We start from the raw sequence: 18,134 nt of genomic DNA, 5'->3' as shown, positions 1-18,134 counted from the left end.
ATATATTTAAATCATTGTTATCATTGTTCGTTTTTGTACAATGCATGTTTGTATGCTTTCTCCTTTCAGGTGTAATCCCTGTAAAATTTCCGCCACCAGTTCACCTGTGAACCATCACCATAGTCCCTTGTGCTCTTCTCTCCCTTGTTTTGACTCCTCTACCTCCCCGCCCCTTGCAGAATCTCTCTGATTTATAGTTATCAGGTGATAATTTTTTAAATTATTTTTTTCCCAGATCCCTTATTCAGGTCTCTTTTATTTCTCCTATAAGTGAAGTCATCCAATATTTTTCTTTTTACTGTGCATAATCCCTTCTAGCTCCATCCATGTTGCTGTGAAGAACATGAGTTTCTCTTTTTTGATTGCTGAATAGTATTCCATTGTGCGTATATACCACAACTTCTTGATCCAGTCATCTGTTTTTGGGCATTTGGATTGTTTCCATATCTTAACCTATTGTAAATCGTGCTGCAGTAAACATAGGGGTGCAGGTATCCTTTTGAATTAATGTTTTTGTGTCATTTGGGTAGATTTCTAGGAGTGGAATTGCTGAAGAAATACATTTTAAAACTCCTAGTTGTTCTCTTGAAACTCCACTAGGCTAGAGATCAGAGGGAATATTCCCTACCCAATCCCATAGAGAAATAGAATGGTAACTCAAAGCAGGAGTCTCACAAACATTTTTATTTTATTTATTTAATATTTTATATAATTCTTACATCATTTTTCATCTTTGTACAATGTATGCATTTTCATTTTGCTTATATCCCCCATACAATTGCACCCCCCCTTATTTTGACTCTAGTTCTTCCTCTCCCTGCACCTCCCTAATCCCCCCCCACCTCGGTAGTGTGTCTCTGGTTTATAGTTGCTTGTTGATTTTGATTATTACTTTGCATTGATTGGTCTTTTTCCTGGTCCCTTATTTAGGTTTTCTAAATTCCTGCTATGAGTGAGCCCATCCAGTATTTTTTTTTTTTCTTTCTGACTTATTTCGCTGAGCATGATCCCTTCTAGCTCCATCCATGTTGCTGCAAACTGCATGTGTTCATCTTTTTTGATTGCTGAGTAATATTCCATTGTATATATGCACCACATCTTCTTGATCCAGTCATCTATTTTTGGGTATGGCTTAGCTATTGTAAATAGTGCTGCTATTAACATAGGTGTGCAGGTGCCCTTTGGAATTACTGTTTCTGTATCATTTGGGTAAATACCTAGGAGTGGAATTGCTGGATCATATGGAAGCTCTATATTTAGTAGGTCAAGAAATCTCCACACAACTCTCCATAGTGGTTGGACCAGTCAAACATTATTTTTAAATATCTTTTTTCCCTTCCATTTCTGCTGTCTCTTTGTATTCTCCAAGCCCATGGGAGTCAGAGTCCCAATACCATTTCTTTTGAAAATATGGAATATAGGAAGGAGATCTTATGCTCACTTTGGAACCCGGATAGTAGTTGCCTCAGTTGAAACCAACTTAGGAAGATGCCCATTCTGATATCTTATATCCTTGTTTGTCAGCATGAATACTGATTCTCTGAAGACTAAAAGTGAACTTTTTTGGTAAATTTCTACCATGTTAATCTTCTTTTGACACATAAAATGCTACATTAAAAAAGGAAATATATATTTTCTCAAACAAAGAGAACCAATGAGAAACTCTAGACGAAGTTCTCATTCCTTGGTAATTAATATTGTGACTAGTCCAAATAAATTTATAAATCAACAAAATTGTTGAACTAAATAAGTAAACAAGAGGAGACTTTAATTTTGTACTATTATTAATCTGCTATAACTGGTATATCTATACTCTTCAGAAGTAACAGAAAACACCTACTCCTTAATCATCTGTTCCTTATTAATGGACAAAATAGCTCTCTTAATCTGTGATTCATTTCTCAATAACATTCTTTGAGATGAAGTTCTGGAGCTAGCTTTTTGTGCCCTCTGTTAGTAGGACAACCTAGATTCCTGTCCAAATTAATTCTCCCTAACTAAATAGTAAACACTTGAAAAGAATATGAACCATTCACTAACTTATATCCTAAATTGTACTCAGGCTTATTTTCTATTTAGTATGTTGCTAAGAAAATGGAATACACACAGAAACCATAACTCACAAAATGTCTTAGTAGTTGCCTAGATACTTATCATCCAGTTGGAGAGCCATGGAGAATTAAGTGAGACAAATTAGTGCTTTCTACATTTAACTTTACATCAACCCAAATCCCCCACCCCCTCTCTGTCTACTTCCCTCAAATATTGACAGATGACCTCTTAGCTTTTGTCCTGGCTCAGTTTTTCCAATGACTAAGAAATATAGTTTTTCTTTTTCCTGCTTGTTCACTTACTTTTTGGGTCTGCCTGACCTTTACATACACATATGTATGTATTTCCCTTTTCTTTTGCTATTCATTGGAACCATAGGGTTATTTTTTCCTTTTCCAAGGGAAAATAGACCTGAGAGTATAAAGATAAACAAATGTGAATCCTCAGAGTAAGAAATAGCAGAAGGATTTTCTATTCCAGTGGAATGGAAAATATGCTATATTTGGCTGTCTTTTTTGTGGGTGTCCCTTTTGTATCTTCTTAAGACAACCAAACCTGGATACTTGTAAGTTTCCCTCAACAAAAAGTGGGGAGAGGAGTTGTATCCTTTAGTGAGGATGAAAGTTGAGGATAATATCTAGTTCTCTGACCAAGATGGCACTCCAGAAACCATCTTAGGAATTTACCTATGAACTTGGGCAGTGGTGGAAATTCTCCACTGTTTTACATACACAAAAATCTACATGCATTTAGTCTTGGGAAAAACAGGGAGGATTTCAGTGATAAAAATGATAACTGGCTATAGATAATAAAAATAATATAGGCTTTTACATACATTGGAGATGTTAGACTTGTTATAAAAAACTGGAGTCAATTTATTGTTTCAAACAGCATGCTATACAGTCATTTTATTACTTTGATTTTATCTGTAACAAATGAGACATTTTGAACATTGTCTTTTCTCAGGGATATGTCTGAGAGACTCAGAGAAAATAAAATATCTTTGACTTACTCAACACTTGCTTATTAAGAGTATGTATGAGGCACTCACCTATGTATGCTGGTGACCATAACTTCTACCTTGTGGTCTCCTCATACTAAAACTAGTTTCTTCTTTATGGAAATGTTTATAAAACTTTGGTTGGCATAGAATAACATAGTGAGCTTGTTAAAAAAAAAAAAAAAAAAAACTGTCGGCCCTGTTGCCAGGGTTTCTGAACATTTGGGGTGGGGATGAAAAATCTGCAAGTTTTCAAGTGAGACTGATGCTGCTGGTCTGGGAACTACCCTTTGAAAACCTTGGATTATAGATTATCCTGTATTTGTAGGGGGAAATGTAAAAAAAAGCTGTTATTAATGAGATTTAAGCAGTTAGTTATTTCTAGATAGTTAAGACTTTAAGCAGATAGTTATTATTACTTCAATGATGTTTAGAATGTATTTTGCAGTCATAACAAAGGAAAAACAGTGCAGAATATGACAAAACCCAATAAAGAGTTTTCTTCTTAGTACTATAGTCTAAGAATTTTTTTAGACCTTAAAGCAATTCTCTGGAAGAAGTCTAAAGGGCACTGGGCCCTAAGTCCTAAATAATGCATCAGTCCAAATAAGTGCTAAACGATTGCCAAGTTAAAAGCCAGACTGTAATGTGTTTTTCTCTTACAGTTCACCACTGCTTCTAATTATGACCAAAATATTCTTATATAAGTAACGGAACCAAAAGGAGATAATGTCCTATTTTGCAGTTAGCTTTATTTTGATAATATCTGAAGGCAAAATCACTCGCAAGATTTAAACTTCACAACTTTTGTCTCTCCTGGCTGGTTTGATGAGGTTAGAATTTAGTCTTAAAATCACTGCTTGGCAAGAACAATGTGGTTTGTGAGATCAGATTTGGAGTTTTATCCAATTTGGATAGAAGTCTGTATTTACTTTTGGAGCTGGCCTTAGAATTCCCAACTAACTTCTTTCCCTATCACCAATATCTAGCTAGTCCCCAAGTTTTCTCAAATCCTCCTTGCAGGAGCAGCTCCTATTTCCTTCCTTGGTGCTTTTGTGTAGATATTTACTATTTCATGAAATGACTGATTCAGTTCATTTCACTGATTAACATTTTTGTCAATTTGAAATGCCATACTATTGTACCTTTGAGTCTTCTAGGAGAAACATTCCTCTCTACATTGGCTCCTTTGCCTCTGCTGCTATAAATATGCAAATCTCTCTCATTCAAAAACAATTTAACCAATCTCCTCTTGTTAAATATTGAGGTTGGTAACCAATGTTTTATATTTGGCACCCTATTCTGTTCATTATTTTTCTTAATAAATATAAGAATTATGATTGGGGCACATTCATGGATGTGACAAAGCCACCATTTCAATGATCATTTAAATCTTGACATGGAGAAATGTTTGAAAAAAAAAATTTTTTTTTTGTGGGACCCTTGCTGGTGGTTGGGAATCGAACTGGTGCTGCAGAGGCTGCGGGCAGCCTCACAAGCCAGCACTCAACCGCTGCGCCACCAGGGAAGGCCCTGAAATGTTTTTGAATCAAAAATAACACTTATACCACTCCATAACATACTTCTTAGTTACAAACAGATATATAGAGATAGTTACAAACAGGTAAATATGTCAGTGGTCAACAATGGGTGTTTAAGTTAGAGTAATACTTAATTTTACTTTTTTATTATTTTTAAAAAAATGTATTTATTCATGCATACAAAGCTGGTGTACAGGTCAGATGTGCAGGGTGAGAGGATTCACCAGAAAGAGAGTGGGGAACAGAACAGGCAGATCTACTGAAATACACTGCTGAGGGGAGTGGTGGGTGAGACAGGAAAAGTCTGCCACACCATGTGGGAATTTCCTCAGCCCGCCAGGATCGAACCTGCTCGGCAGAGGCTTCGGACAGCTTCATAGTGCTGTCAACCGCCTGTGCCTCCAGGGAGACCCAATACTTAACTTGAAATGTAGGCATTTTTGTTTGTTTCACATTAATTTTTACTATGCATTGTCTGCACAGTAAAAATTATCAAGTGCATAGAAAAAATAAACAAGTGTCTTTATGTGAAAGTTATTGCTACTAGCAAGTTGGAATTTAATTTTTTTCTGCTTTTACATAGTTTTCTTCCATTTTTTTATGCTAGAAATGGATAGTACTTACATGTAGCATTAAATAGCATTTAATAGTATTATATGTTTTGATAATATTAAATAGCATTTACATCTACTATTAGAGGACATAAAATTAATATTTATATTTAAAGTTATATTTAGCCTATGTAAGTATATGCCAAACCATGTTTAATTCCAATACCACTTTTCTGTGCAAAAACTTCAGGGTTTGCTTTTTCCTTATCACCAAAGCTCAAACTTCTTGTCTTTGAAAGAAAGTTTTCCATAATCTAAGACCTGTAGGTTACTGCCTTTCATGATCTAATGTTACATCTGAATAATGTTTTTTCATGGAGTCCCTGTTCTTTCCTGCTTTACTGTTCCCCTAGTTCCCCCTGATCTTTTCCACACTCTTCTTTCCTTAAGGCCTAGGTCAAATCCTATTCTACATAAACCCTTTTAATCCAACCTAACTTTGGCATCTGAGTGCATTGTTTTTCATTTTTATGGCCTGTTTACTTCTTTTTAGGTAGTATATTAGTTCCTCAACTTCATTTATTGTACATCTTTCTTGGGGCATGGAGACAAAGGTTAGCCTCTGGTAGTTAAACTGGTAAAATATATTTTTGCAATATATGTGATCAATCATTTGTGGAGAGAAAAACAAATTTTGATATGACTCCTCCCTTGGCCACTTAATGGCCTCATGCATTTATACAAAGTCTTTAACGCTCTCTATGCCTTAGTTTCCTTATTTGAAAAATTGAGAGAAGTGGCATTTAGTTCCTGAGAATTCAGTGAGACAAGGATATAAAGAATACATCATTTGTTAGAGTGCAGATGATATGCTATAATATCAAATGCAGTGGTTTGACTGAAAAGATTGTTTCCCTATCAAGAACCAGACTTGAGATGAATAGCTAATGGCTGAAGAAGAAGCTCTGACAATTTCAGCATGGGGCTTTCTTGGCCCATATAGCTGCTCTAGTTGTCCCAAACAACAAAGAGGAAAAGAGGAAGTGAGAGCAGAGTTGCTTCCTCTCCCATCCCATTAGTCAACATTTAGGCCTGTAACCACATTTAACTGCAAAGGAGTTTGGGTTTTTAAGTCTCATCTGTGTGCTCTGCTGAAACTTAGGGGGAAGGTCCTATTATTAATAGGAGATGGACAGAATGGGACCCAAAAAACTCTTAACAAAATCAGGATTCTAAGCCTGAAAGATTGTAGCTCAGTCCCAATTGGAATGAATTGGGATAAAGGCCTTGTGAGACCTGCTGGAACTTCCACCTGATCTCTCCAGCACAACCGTTTTATCAAAATGTGTGCCCACTCTACCCTTTCCTTTGAACTATTAAAAGCACTGTTTACAAGGTCTGTTCACTCACAAGGAGCTGTTGCTGCTCCCCCCCACACACACACTTTATTATCCTCCCTCCACCTGCTTCACTGTCCCCTAGGTTAAATAAAGGAAAATTGCAGCACAAAGGTATTCCAAAATTTCAATTCAGTTGACTCTCAAGAATGTGCCGTTTGATTTTGTATCAAAGTGATGTTACAAGGTATCTGGGTGATAGAAGAAAGCATGATTTAGCTTTTAGCTACTTTTTCAGTTCTACATTGACAATGTATGACTATTACTACATTTCCTCTTGTGACAATATGTTGTTTTCAGTCAGTTGTGAGGGTCATGTAGCACACAGTGGTTAAAAAAAAAAAGAAGCATCTGTGCATTCTGACATCTTTACATTTTTATTTTAAAACAAAAAATTTCATATTGAGTAACACCTACTATTAAACAGAAAGATGCATTAATTAAATGCCTTGTCGTAACTGTTATAAGCTCTGTTAGAAAAATAAACATTTCACAACAAACTACAGTGTCAGGTTTTTAATAAATACATAAAACAAGTTAGTAGTCGATCAGAATTATATGAACAAGTTCATAGTATATTATGTGAAATTATATTCTGCAATCTTACATGTCATTTAAGGCAATTTAATTTTAAGTCTAATTCAAAGCCAGAAATAATAAGAAATGTATTTAATGAAAAGTTGTTTCTTAGGGCTATTTGATATTCAAATGTTTTAAATTAAAATATTCATTCTGTATTAAATTTCTGTTTTAAAAGACTGCTTGTTCAGTGAAACAAAACAAGTTTATATTACTGATAACTTAAAAACTTCTCTAAAATTTTTTCAGGTTAAGTTAAAAAACTTAACAAAGTATCTGGTAATGTAAAGTAGTTTTAAAGTTATGTCAAATATACACAAAGTGAATTTCTTTCTTAATGTGTGCGAATTTATTTTTATAATTTAGAATTAAAACATTTTATACTTGACATTCTTAACGAAGTCTATGTATCATACCTGTCATTGTGTTGGATTCTTTTCAAAATCATATTTATCTGTGTGACAGGATAAATTAGTAAATGTTGTTTACAGAGTTGATGTATTTTCCATTCTTTATGACTGCAGTGGTTTTTTTTTTAATATATATTTTTGGGTTAAATAATTTTTAACTGAAGTAGGTTATATAGGCTAGAAACCTGATTAACAGTTAGCTTACAAAGATAAATTTTATACAGAAAAATATTTCAGGTAGATTAAAGAATAGTGTTATTACTCTCAGGTATTTCATTAACAGCTGCCCGGATAACTGAATAATTATTTCATATAATTCCAATAATTTAGATATGTAGGTTTTAAACAGGCATTGTATCTGCTTTAAGGTAAGCTTATCAGAGCCCAGATTTAAAAAAAAAAAAAAGAACAGAATGAATGATAAAGAATAAAAGAATGTAGGAGGACTCAAAGGGAAAGTTTTCTCCACAGCACTGATAGTTTGAATCATATTTTCTCTCCTCATTGACATAAGACATACAAGATACTACAAAATCTAATTATGATGGTCATGTAATATTTTCCAGTTAATTCTGTTGGAAATAGATTATGAAAAGAATAGATAGAATAAAAATTTGTCAACAAAACTGAGAAAAACCTACTCTCTTTTAAACCAAGGTAGGGTTTGCTGAAATTGCAGCCAATAGCATAAAATATAAACAGGAGACTGTAAGAGCTTTTTATAACCAAAAGGTCTGCAGAATCTGAGCACATAATCAGAAAGGCTCTGTGTGAGTTGTGTATGATTCAGCTGTAGACAAAAATTGATTTCACATGTTTTCATAAATGGATCCTTAAATATTTATAAGAAGAGCACTGCCCTTATATTCATGAGCATTTAGTTAAAGATTAATTAATATAATATGGAAGCACAGCTTTAAACATTGCATCTAAGATGCCAACAATTGCAAGTGACATCACAGCTTCAGAGGTGTTAAATTAAAAAGTTGATATCTTAGAATAAATGAAATATCAGTATGTATAATCAGTTACACATAATGAATTTGCCATAGAGGAATTATAAAAGGAAAGGAGTGGCCTGAAAGAACACTACCTCTGTATGAAAATATATCTCAGTATGTATTGTATGAAATAGAGTTCTTAAGGTTTGTGTTTAAGTAAGAACAGTCATAAATTAAATTTAAGAATAAATAAAACAATACAATATGCACATGATTGAACTTCCAAGTATATCTCACTTGATACTTTCATGAAAATAAGTAGCTCTCAAATCCTTTAAAACTGAAAGTTCAAATAGTTGTGAACATTTTAAGTTCTTCATTTTTAATGGATCCAACTTTGTTCAGGAGCATAATTTAAATGAGTTTTAAGAACATTGAGAAATTTGGAAATGAACTTCATTATATTATTACATTTCTTTTCTTTTTTCCACAATTAGACTTACTGAGCAAGAAGCTTTGGAGCAACCTCTTAGGAAGAGTTAGTGGATAAAACAGAGGAGTAATGAAAGGAAGGAAAAGCTATTGAGTCTAATCTGTTCTACCAGGGGAATATAATTCTATGGAGAAAAATTTTTATAGTCCCTCATAGTCACATTTCAATGTGTCTCATGATGCCTGCTGTCATGTCTTCATGGAGATTAAATATATATTTAAAAAAATTGGAAATTTATGCTTTAGTAAAGTATTGCATCTAATGTACCCCCTAATTTTCATTCTGAAAATTTTGCCTCTAGAGAAATCTATTCTGTTTAACCTTAGTTTTTTTTTTTTTTTTAAATTATGAACAAAAGCTAAATTGAACATTAAGGACTAATTATGAGATTTTAAAATAAAATTTTCTTGTAGAGAATGCCTATGGCTTAATAAATATTAATAAATTTTAGAAAAGATACGAAATGCTTGTAAATCCATACACACTGCAGTATAAAGATATCCCCAGAGAAATAAAATGTATATAGTTATATTGTAGTGTATCATGGTACATTTCTAAATCATTACATACTTTAGGGCATAGAAATGCTGTCGTACCAAAAGTGTTCAAGTTCTTAATTTTGTTAAGCATTTACTTGTGTTTAGTATCAGTGAATATCAAAAGGCTCCTGTGGTCATGTTAGTTGAAAATATGCTCTATATACATAAATTATTTAATCTAAGAATACCCTGTTTTCCCTTACCTTTTAATTAATTCTATAGTCAAATATTAGTTTTCTTCTCACAAACCATTATACAGGAAAATATCAATTATTCAAGTAAATATAAGCTCTAAAACCTTTAAGGATTACATCTTTAAGTAAAAAAAAAAAAAATAAAGCACAAGGCGTCACAATCATCTAGTATTGAACTCCCTAACAGGAAGTCTGTCCCTTCCTATGATAATAATAACAGCCTTGGTCCATTTTAAATTAGTGCAAACTAATGAACATGTAAAAATATATACCCCTGATTTTTAAGGGTTTCATTTTATTATGCTTTTGTGGATAATTAAATCTACATGGAAACTAGTTTTTGAACATCATTATGTTCATTTTTAAATTGTCTGCATTTTAATGAGTGGATATTTTCCCTTTTCCCTTTTAGGGGACTGTCAGGTATCCATTACTTTTCTTTTTCAAAAGGATACTGGGTGTGACAGGCTACAAAATACGATTTTACATTATCCTTGGTGATCTAAACTCAATCAGGTGAGTCACATTACTGAATTATGGCAATGTACCCAGTCGCTCATTTGTGGAAGGGAATACAGTTCAATTTAGTGTCATAACTTCTTCACTGTAGATGATGGGTAATGGAGCTGCTGTGTTTGAAAGACATTTTAAATAAATTTCTTTGTTAAAATAGGCAAAGCTCTGTATAGCACACAGATTTTTGAATCAGATGAATGAGTCTGTAGGGATATGGAAATTGTGAAGAAGTTTCCATTGGGGAAGATAAAAGTTTGTAGCCTCTCTATTAAGTTGTCAGGCTGAGCACTGCACAATGCCTGAGAACACTGTTCACTCTGGATATGGCATGAATGAATTCCCCTGTAGTTGGGCCCTGCTGCAGTCTCTTAGAAGCTGATTAATAGGAAAGGCTGGAAGCCAGTCATGGGCAATTTGTTTGAATTATGTTCTGTTTTACTTCAGAATATTTTCATGTCCATATACTTAAGACTTCAGTAAATCACATTTAAAAATACTCGCCAATTGAATATTTTCAAGATTCAGGAGGTAGCGTGATACTGTACAATTGACACTGGCCTGGCAATAAATTCTTTTCAGATGCTGCCACTTAATCTCTTGGGTGGTTTTTGAGAAATCATTTAGAAGTTCTGAGTATTAATCTCCTTACTAACTAAAGGGATGAATTAGCTAATTACTACAATATTATCTGTCCTCCCCTAATTGTATACTTTTTTGAATTCTGATGAGGGCACTGATGTGATTCAGGAAGAATGTCATGTCCTTAGGCTTCACTGAAGAGCAAAAATAATAGATTTGAATTTGAAAAAGACTAATATTACTGAGTAGATGTCTGAGAAAATAGACTCAAAAGTGTGGCATTTTGCTTGAGGCAGTTTCTATGTATCTTGTGAATTTCAACCTGATGATTAAGCAAATGAAATTGTGAAACAATCCATCCAGTTTACCAGGTAAGAAGATACAAAAAAACTCCATATCTGCAAACAAAGAAGCTGTTCAGATTTTGATGTTAATTTACAGTGTCCCTTATTAAACATTAAGCTTTTAACACCAGTATTCTAATAAAGTGACATTGTATTAATTTCATATGGCAGTAGTAACTTAGCACTTATTTAATCCAGTCATCTGTGACATATATAAATTTATCCTGTAAGAAAGAAAAACAAAACATATAGACAAAGAGGAGAAAATGTTGGACTTAGTATCCATCTTGTAAAAAGTAGAAATCATAAATACACATGCATAAAACTGTCCTTCAAGAATTAATGATCTGTCTTGAACAGTTAATGTTCACCTCTTGAAAAAATGAAACAGTAACCATTTATTCACTTAGCTGTTCTTATCTACTCACTGCCAATTTTTGATGTACTTGGCAACATTAGTATATATGCCTGATTATTATTATTATTATTTTTTCATCTGCATGTTCAGGATTTCATCTGCAGGAATTACTGTACCCTTGTAGTGACAAATGCCAAAATTATCACAGCATTGTCTCTCTCTGGGAAGTGTAGGAATGGCAGGTACCTGTAAAGTGTAATCAGTGCTCTTCAGATGAACTACATTCTATGCTGATCTAAATAAGTTATATATTACAGTAAAGTGCTACAATGACACACTAGTCTCAAACAGTAGTAAGACACATTTTTCTCTGAAAAATTCAGCAGCGATGTGAGTCACATGGTGATGAGGATGTTTGTCAGTCTTCATTGGACATCCAGCAACCAACATTATCTAGAGCAACTTGTCGCCTCCTGTGACTTCTAAAATTATAATTTTAGGAGCAATTATTAAAAATCCAGTTTGCCATAAAGTACTTTAGAAAAATCTTTTCAGAAGTTGCACCTGAAAGTTTCATGAGCATTTAATTTGCTGATATCCATTTTTATTTCTTCAGGCTTCTCCCGTCGGTAAGTTACTGCTCTTGTACAAACACTTTGCAGAATCAGCTTGTCCTTGATGGAGAAGAAATATTATTATTATTAAGTAAGGGACTAAATATTGGAAGTAGACAATAACAAATTGATGATAGCTCTTTTTTTATAAATCACTGACCTTTTTTGAAGTTGATACTCTGTAATCTGCGGAGGACTTAATTTTATTACTATTCCATTGTAGTATCACCTGTCTAATGATAAGGACTTTAAGCAACCCAATCAAGAATGTAATTATGAAGATGATGAAAAATATTCTCAAGTAGCTCGGACTAGAGAAACATTCTGTAGTGAAGCAAATAAATGAAAGAATTAAAGAGCTGGAATTCATAAATCAAATGATTCTAACAAGTAAACAATGCTCATCATCTATTTAATGGGACCAGAGATATTTGCAAATCTCTATTTTCGAAACAAGGACTGCAGTTACTTTTGAGTCAAAAAGAAAACTCAATTTTTATTACAAATTTATTAAAGTATTTCCAACAGAAAACTCTTGTTTGGAGAATAGCCAAAATTAAGATATTCAATAAGATTATTTCTTTGCAGCTTGATTCTTTAATTGTATTAACTGGAATATGTCCAAATCCCATAACTAAAAATAATTTTATCCATGATGGAGAGGACAGTTTTGTGGTACATGTTGTTGATCATTGAGTGGAAAATAGGACTCAAAAATTATTTAACAGCTCTGGGCTTTAGTATATGTTGCTCTTGTTATTCTTGCACCCCAGTAATGGAAAATAAAGTAAACATCCGTGGAAGCTAAAATCGGTACTATTCTAATAGATGGATAAATATTTCCTTGGAAATAGCCATGTAAGTTTTTATTATAATTGCAAAAGCCTTCTCAGGAAATAGGCATGTGCAATCTGGGACAATATACAAATCTCTTTCCTTGGTTTTTATTAATTTATTTTTTACTTGTGTGTTAACCAAATCTGTCTTAACTTTCCCTCTAAAAAGTCCTCTATGTATTTTTTCAAGAATAAGCAATTACTAGTTGGAAAAGGAAATGCTGTGGTAAGAGGAGGGACATGCTAGGTCTCTTTTAGCCCAAGAATTTTGGCAAACTCTACTTGGAAAATGTGCAGGTTCTGTGTTTGTCAGAGACATAACACTAATTTAGGAGAAACGTGGTTGCACAAGATGCAGGTGTTCCATAGAACTCACCAGTTGCCCCAGACTCACAAAATTACTTCCTGGTCCAAAGAAGTATGTGTTTTCCACCCATTCTCCAAACTTTGGAGGACTTCACCTAAATACCTCATGGTCCCTCTGAGAGGATCTTTCAGGAAGGGAGTTGCTGAGAACAAATCACACAATCACAGGTGACCTGCGCTAATTTCCCAGGAAGAACCAAGAATGCTCTTGAATAAGCCAAGAACACAATGACAAAGGCAAAGGCATTCACCATGTAAAAAGACATAATAGAGCCCAGTTTTCTTTTGGCTAATGTTATGGTTCCTTGAGAGAAAGCCTAATGGGATGCCCAAGGGATTACTAACTAGAATAGAAACACTAAACACAAATGCAAATATGCCTGATTTACAGCCCTAACACACAGAGAGAATCCAAGATGCTTTCTTCAAAGGTAGTGTCCTTGCAGTCTTCTACAGTGACCTTCAGGTGACATGTTTGCCTTCCATCATGATAGGCCATTATTTCCCTTGGCTAACTAGGATCTACTCAGCAGCTTAGGCAGATCCTCAAAGGAGGCACGTGGCTTGATCACATTTCCTGGCTTCTCTCTTAATAGGAGCTTAGCCAGAACGACCAAAAGAACACCCTTTAAGTGTGATTGAGTGGATAGATAATAGAGGTGGCTACCAAATGCCTTTTCCTTCTCCTTGCAAAATAGTTGTGAAGAGGAGGGGAGCCCCCTAGCTACCAATACATTTAAAAAATGTCTCTTATGGGTAAGGGATAGACATTTTCAGGGCTCCGATCTACGTGCATTTTAAAATGTAGTTCTTGAGAGTCATACATTTCTCTCTGGCCACGATCTTTCTTAGTTTAGGTCAAGCAAGGGCTTTTCCTGAGGAGCTTTAAGGGAATACTTTTTGTAACCACACTTAGGTCAGAGTAGATTTGTTTACTTAGCATAATAAATGGCATGTTGACAGTAAAGACTTTATTTATTAGAAAAGGCCCTTGGATTTCTGGAGTGATTGCTGCAGCCCCAGCTGGCAGCACATGGGTTCTTTTCAGAGCCAAATTTGTTTTGGGCTGAAATCAGTATGGATGCAAAGGAAAAAGAAAATGAAACCCAGGAGAAAATTTATTCTTCTGTGCAATCTTGCTAAGTGCTAGAATTACTCCTACAGGTTAGGGGAGAAACTAGAAATAACAGTAGAAGTTGGAATGTTTTCAATGAAGACATAATTCCAAGGTTCATTTCTAATTCATGTCGTTAACATTATACCTGAGCAAAATGGGGTGCTGGAATTTGGGGTGCTAATGAACTTTTGTCTGGAAAAAAAAGGCTTTTGAGTGCAGCTTTCATTTGTTTCTCCCATTTATGTAACCCTTTATCTACTTTTCAATATTCACTGGCTCATTTAATCTCACACAACTCTTTGAAGTTGGTAGAGGAAATGGAGACTTAGGGAAATTTTGTAAGAGGACTAATAATATGAACGGGTATGTATTAAGCTTATTTCACCAGTGTAAAAGTTCCATATCCTTCCTATTGTGCCACTTTCATAATCATTCACCCTGGATTATATTTATATCAGAATGAAAACAATCAGGAGAAAGTGAAATTTTAAAGTTATGTATTTTGCAAAAGCAACTTACTGCTACTTAGGATTTTTTGGTTTTACCTCGAACATGGAAGTAAGTGTGGGTTTGACATGAGGAAGATCATAACTGGAAGCAAATTTGAATTACAAAGGATAATTATGGTTCACCTCTTGCCTCTAAGAAAGACCCATTCTTGATTCATGAAGGTCTCTATAGGAAATATGTTTGACATATTTCCATAAAGGTATACAACATGGAAATTTAGCTGGATAATTGAAATGGGAGACCTAATAATTCAGCCAAGTAGTGGTAAACACGCTTAGCTGATTTTATAGAGTACCATTTCAAAGAGATTGAAAACACTGAAGTAGCTAGTTATTTCTTTAGGATATTAATTTGTAAACCATTTGGGGGAACATGAGCCTCAGCAAATCCTCTTCAGTGCCTTTCTAATTAAGCTTTTGTTTACCTGATGTTTGGTGCACATATTGCTGTTCCATGAGAGCACATGAGGTTTTGCACTGATCAAGTATAGCTTGAGACAGATTATGAAGATGAAGGCATTGCACACAATTCCTGTAAGGGGAAACAGAAACAAAAGCATTTATTCTCTATAAAGTCTATAGGCTGTAATATTCTGCAAGAATAAAATAAAATAGAGTACTGCACTAGGAAAGCAGTCCTATAAAACTAGAAAAGAAAGGTTACTTACTTGTAACCTTGGGTGAATTTCATACCATAGCAAAATTATTTTCTAATGAATTAAAATGTTTTAATGTATAAAATAAAATAATGAATTTTCTGTACTCAGAAAAAATCTCTAGGGAATGACTAAGATAGTCTCACCACAGACATACCAAAGTATAGGCATTGTATAAGATAACTATTTTGACACAACTAGAAAAATTTACAAATAAATACTTTTCAAAATTTGGTTGAGTTAATTACAAATAATCCCATCATGATGTTTAAGTACTACATTTCCAGGTAAGTTACATAAATTACTATGCAGAATTAAATTTATTTATTTGAAATTACCAATCTGAGGGAGTGAATGTATTAAAATTTGAAATCAAGTAAATTAGACAGTAGAATGTTTTACTGATTTTTATAAAATTGTGGTCTTTGAATTGGTCTCAAATTACTACTGGAAAATTAATTATTGGCATGAAATAATGATACCTTCATTTAACATTTATTTACTCTTATTATTCATCACATTTTTACAGTTCTTCATAGCCACCATTGGTCTTTATTGTTGAAATAATTAAAATAAATATCTGCTAACATTTATTCTATGATTACTATGCACCAAATACAAATGTATGTAGTGTGTTTTTACATGAATGCTCTAATTTACTTCTTTAGCAGAATTATAGCAAGGTGTTGCTGTTATCCTCACTTTCATAATAAAGAAACTAAGGCATAGAGAATTTCAGTAACTTACTCTGGATTGAAAAGCTAATTAATATTACAATGGGAAGCATGCAAATCCTAAATAATCACATGATATACCTAAAATTTACATAATGTTATATCTCAATAAAGCTGGAAAAAGTACCCAATGAACCCTCACAAATACTAAATAGTATTCTTTAAAAAAAAAAAAACCTATTTCAAAGAAGCGAAAGTAGTGAATACCTAGATAAATTCTGATGCTCCCACAACTATCTATTGGCCAAAGAGCTAAACATTCCCTCCAATTATATTTTAGAACAATGATAACAGTTTACCTGGAAAGATACAGCAACTGCTAATTCTAAGAAATGTAGGGGGAAAAAGACAAATACAGCAATAACTAAGAACTGCTTTGTTTGTTCTGAGTCAGAAAGCACATACCAGTTTTCACTGCAGGCTGTGTGACATGTAGGGCAGTGTTCACAGAAGCGGCCAATGCTCCCAGGCTCAGTGCACTCACACCGGCCACATACACACATGCCTCTTCCACTGCACACTTGGCCCTTTGCATTGATACAGTGCTGGGCTGATGCTGTTGGACATTGGCACCGATCCCCTTCCCAGCCACTGAAACACTGGCACCTGCCCGCTTCACACTCTCCGTGTCCTGTAACAAAACACTCCAGGGCCTAAGTTATTAGGAACCCTGACTTTGTGAAGTGTTTGCAAACATGGATTCCCCTCCCATTTCCACAGAAACACACTGACAGTCAAGTGAATGGAAACAACATCATTTTCTATTTGTCTGACATAAGCAATAACAGGATTTGGAGTGGCTATTTTCAAAGCTGTTCTATGGTAGATAATCTTCCCAATGCTAATCTATTGTGCTGACATTTGTGAAGTTAAGCCCTGCTGAGTGACTGCCTGACTACTTGAAGGTCACTGTACATTCAGTTTTAAATTAAAAAACACAAATATAACGAAGTGACAAAGATTGAAGTAATGTTAATTCTCTGACTTGAAATCCAAAAGATGGGTATTTGATTAATAGCTCCCTTAATTTCTTTTCTGAATTTCTTGTTAGTGCTTAGACCTGGATAACTTTGTCTATGAGGCATACCCTACTGGTGTTCTGGGCCTAGCAGTTTTCTTTGTGCAAGTGCCATGTTTAAAAACAAAATCTCTGGGGAAGTAGAACTAATCCTTTCACATCCTCAGGACATTACCTAGCAGGTTTAGGGGCCAGGCCTAAATTATGTGTGAGCAGTTAGTAGATAAGTGAAAAAGACAGCAAGGCAGTGTATGTGTGTTGGGATTGGAACATTTATATAGAAAAATATGTTGAGGAACAACACTGATTATTTATATTTAAATGGATTTAATACCAAGGGAAGTATCCAAAACCTAGAAAATTCCAAGAGGTGGCATATTTTAAAGGGTTATATAGCATTCTTTATTTGGCTACATGCCTCCCTCCCTCTTTTCTCTCCCTCCCTTTCTCCCTTCTTGTCTTCCTCCTTTTATTGCTGAGCACCTCACAGGGTAACTGTTACGTAGAATGTTAAATCAGCTCAATTTACTGAATTAGAACCAATGAGCTCCAGGCCAAACAAATGCTTTCCAGACCCTGGTTCCCATATGCAGGCTGCGTGCCTAATCCTAGCCAGTCAACCTATGCATGTTTTTATTCCCCAAAGAGACTAGTGAAGAAATTGCTTGTCAGCCTACAGTTTTCACTTACATACACAAATAATTCAAAGCATATTCTCAACTGCCTGTGGGTCAGTAGTATCATAGTCATATAGAAGGGTTAGTACATTGATTTTTGATATTTCATCATA

At 34.3% G+C, this 18,134-nt stretch overlaps 2 protein-coding genes across 9 annotated transcripts in view; one reads left to right on the top strand and one right to left on the bottom strand.

The window, feature by feature from the left end:
- The window catches only part of MACC1 (MET transcriptional regulator MACC1), a 319,768-nt gene that overhangs the window by 39,600 nt on the left and 262,034 nt on the right, over window positions 1-18,134 (top strand). For 3 of the 5 annotated variants that reach the window (XM_054692410.1, XM_054692411.1, XM_054692409.1), the window contains exon 2: window positions 10,110-10,213. The exons of 1 other annotated variant lie outside the window; for it this stretch is intronic. The gene's annotated coding sequence lies outside the window, so the exon portion shown is untranslated. Of the gene's footprint in view, window positions 1-10,089; window positions 10,214-18,134 lie in introns of those variants that run through there. One more of the 5 variants, XM_054692412.1, reaches the window with a different exon arrangement.
- The window catches only part of ITGB8 (integrin subunit beta 8), an 87,295-nt gene continuing 76,562 nt past the window's right edge, over window positions 7,402-18,134 (bottom strand). For 3 of the 4 annotated variants that reach the window (XM_037508837.2, XM_037508850.2, XM_054692417.1), the window contains 4 exons: window positions 16,732-16,957; window positions 15,362-15,468; window positions 12,269-12,432; window positions 7,402-12,168 (listed from right to left, as the gene is read on the bottom strand). In XM_037508837.2, coding sequence (XP_037364734.1) covers window positions 12,046-12,168; window positions 12,269-12,432; window positions 15,362-15,468; window positions 16,732-16,957 — 620 coding nt within the window. In that variant the 3' untranslated portion in view covers window positions 7,402-12,045. Of the gene's footprint in view, window positions 12,169-12,268; window positions 13,454-15,361; window positions 15,469-16,731; window positions 16,958-18,134 lie in introns of those variants that run through there. The other variant, XM_037508844.2, reaches the window with a different exon arrangement.

The sequence above is a fragment of the Talpa occidentalis genome, unplaced genomic scaffold (genome assembly GCF_014898055.3).
Source record: "Talpa occidentalis isolate TD23 unplaced genomic scaffold, MPIMG_talOcc4v2.1, whole genome shotgun sequence".
Taxonomy (NCBI): Eukaryota; Metazoa; Chordata; class Mammalia; order Eulipotyphla; family Talpidae; genus Talpa; species Talpa occidentalis.
This window is presented reverse-complemented; position numbering and strand designations above follow the sequence as displayed.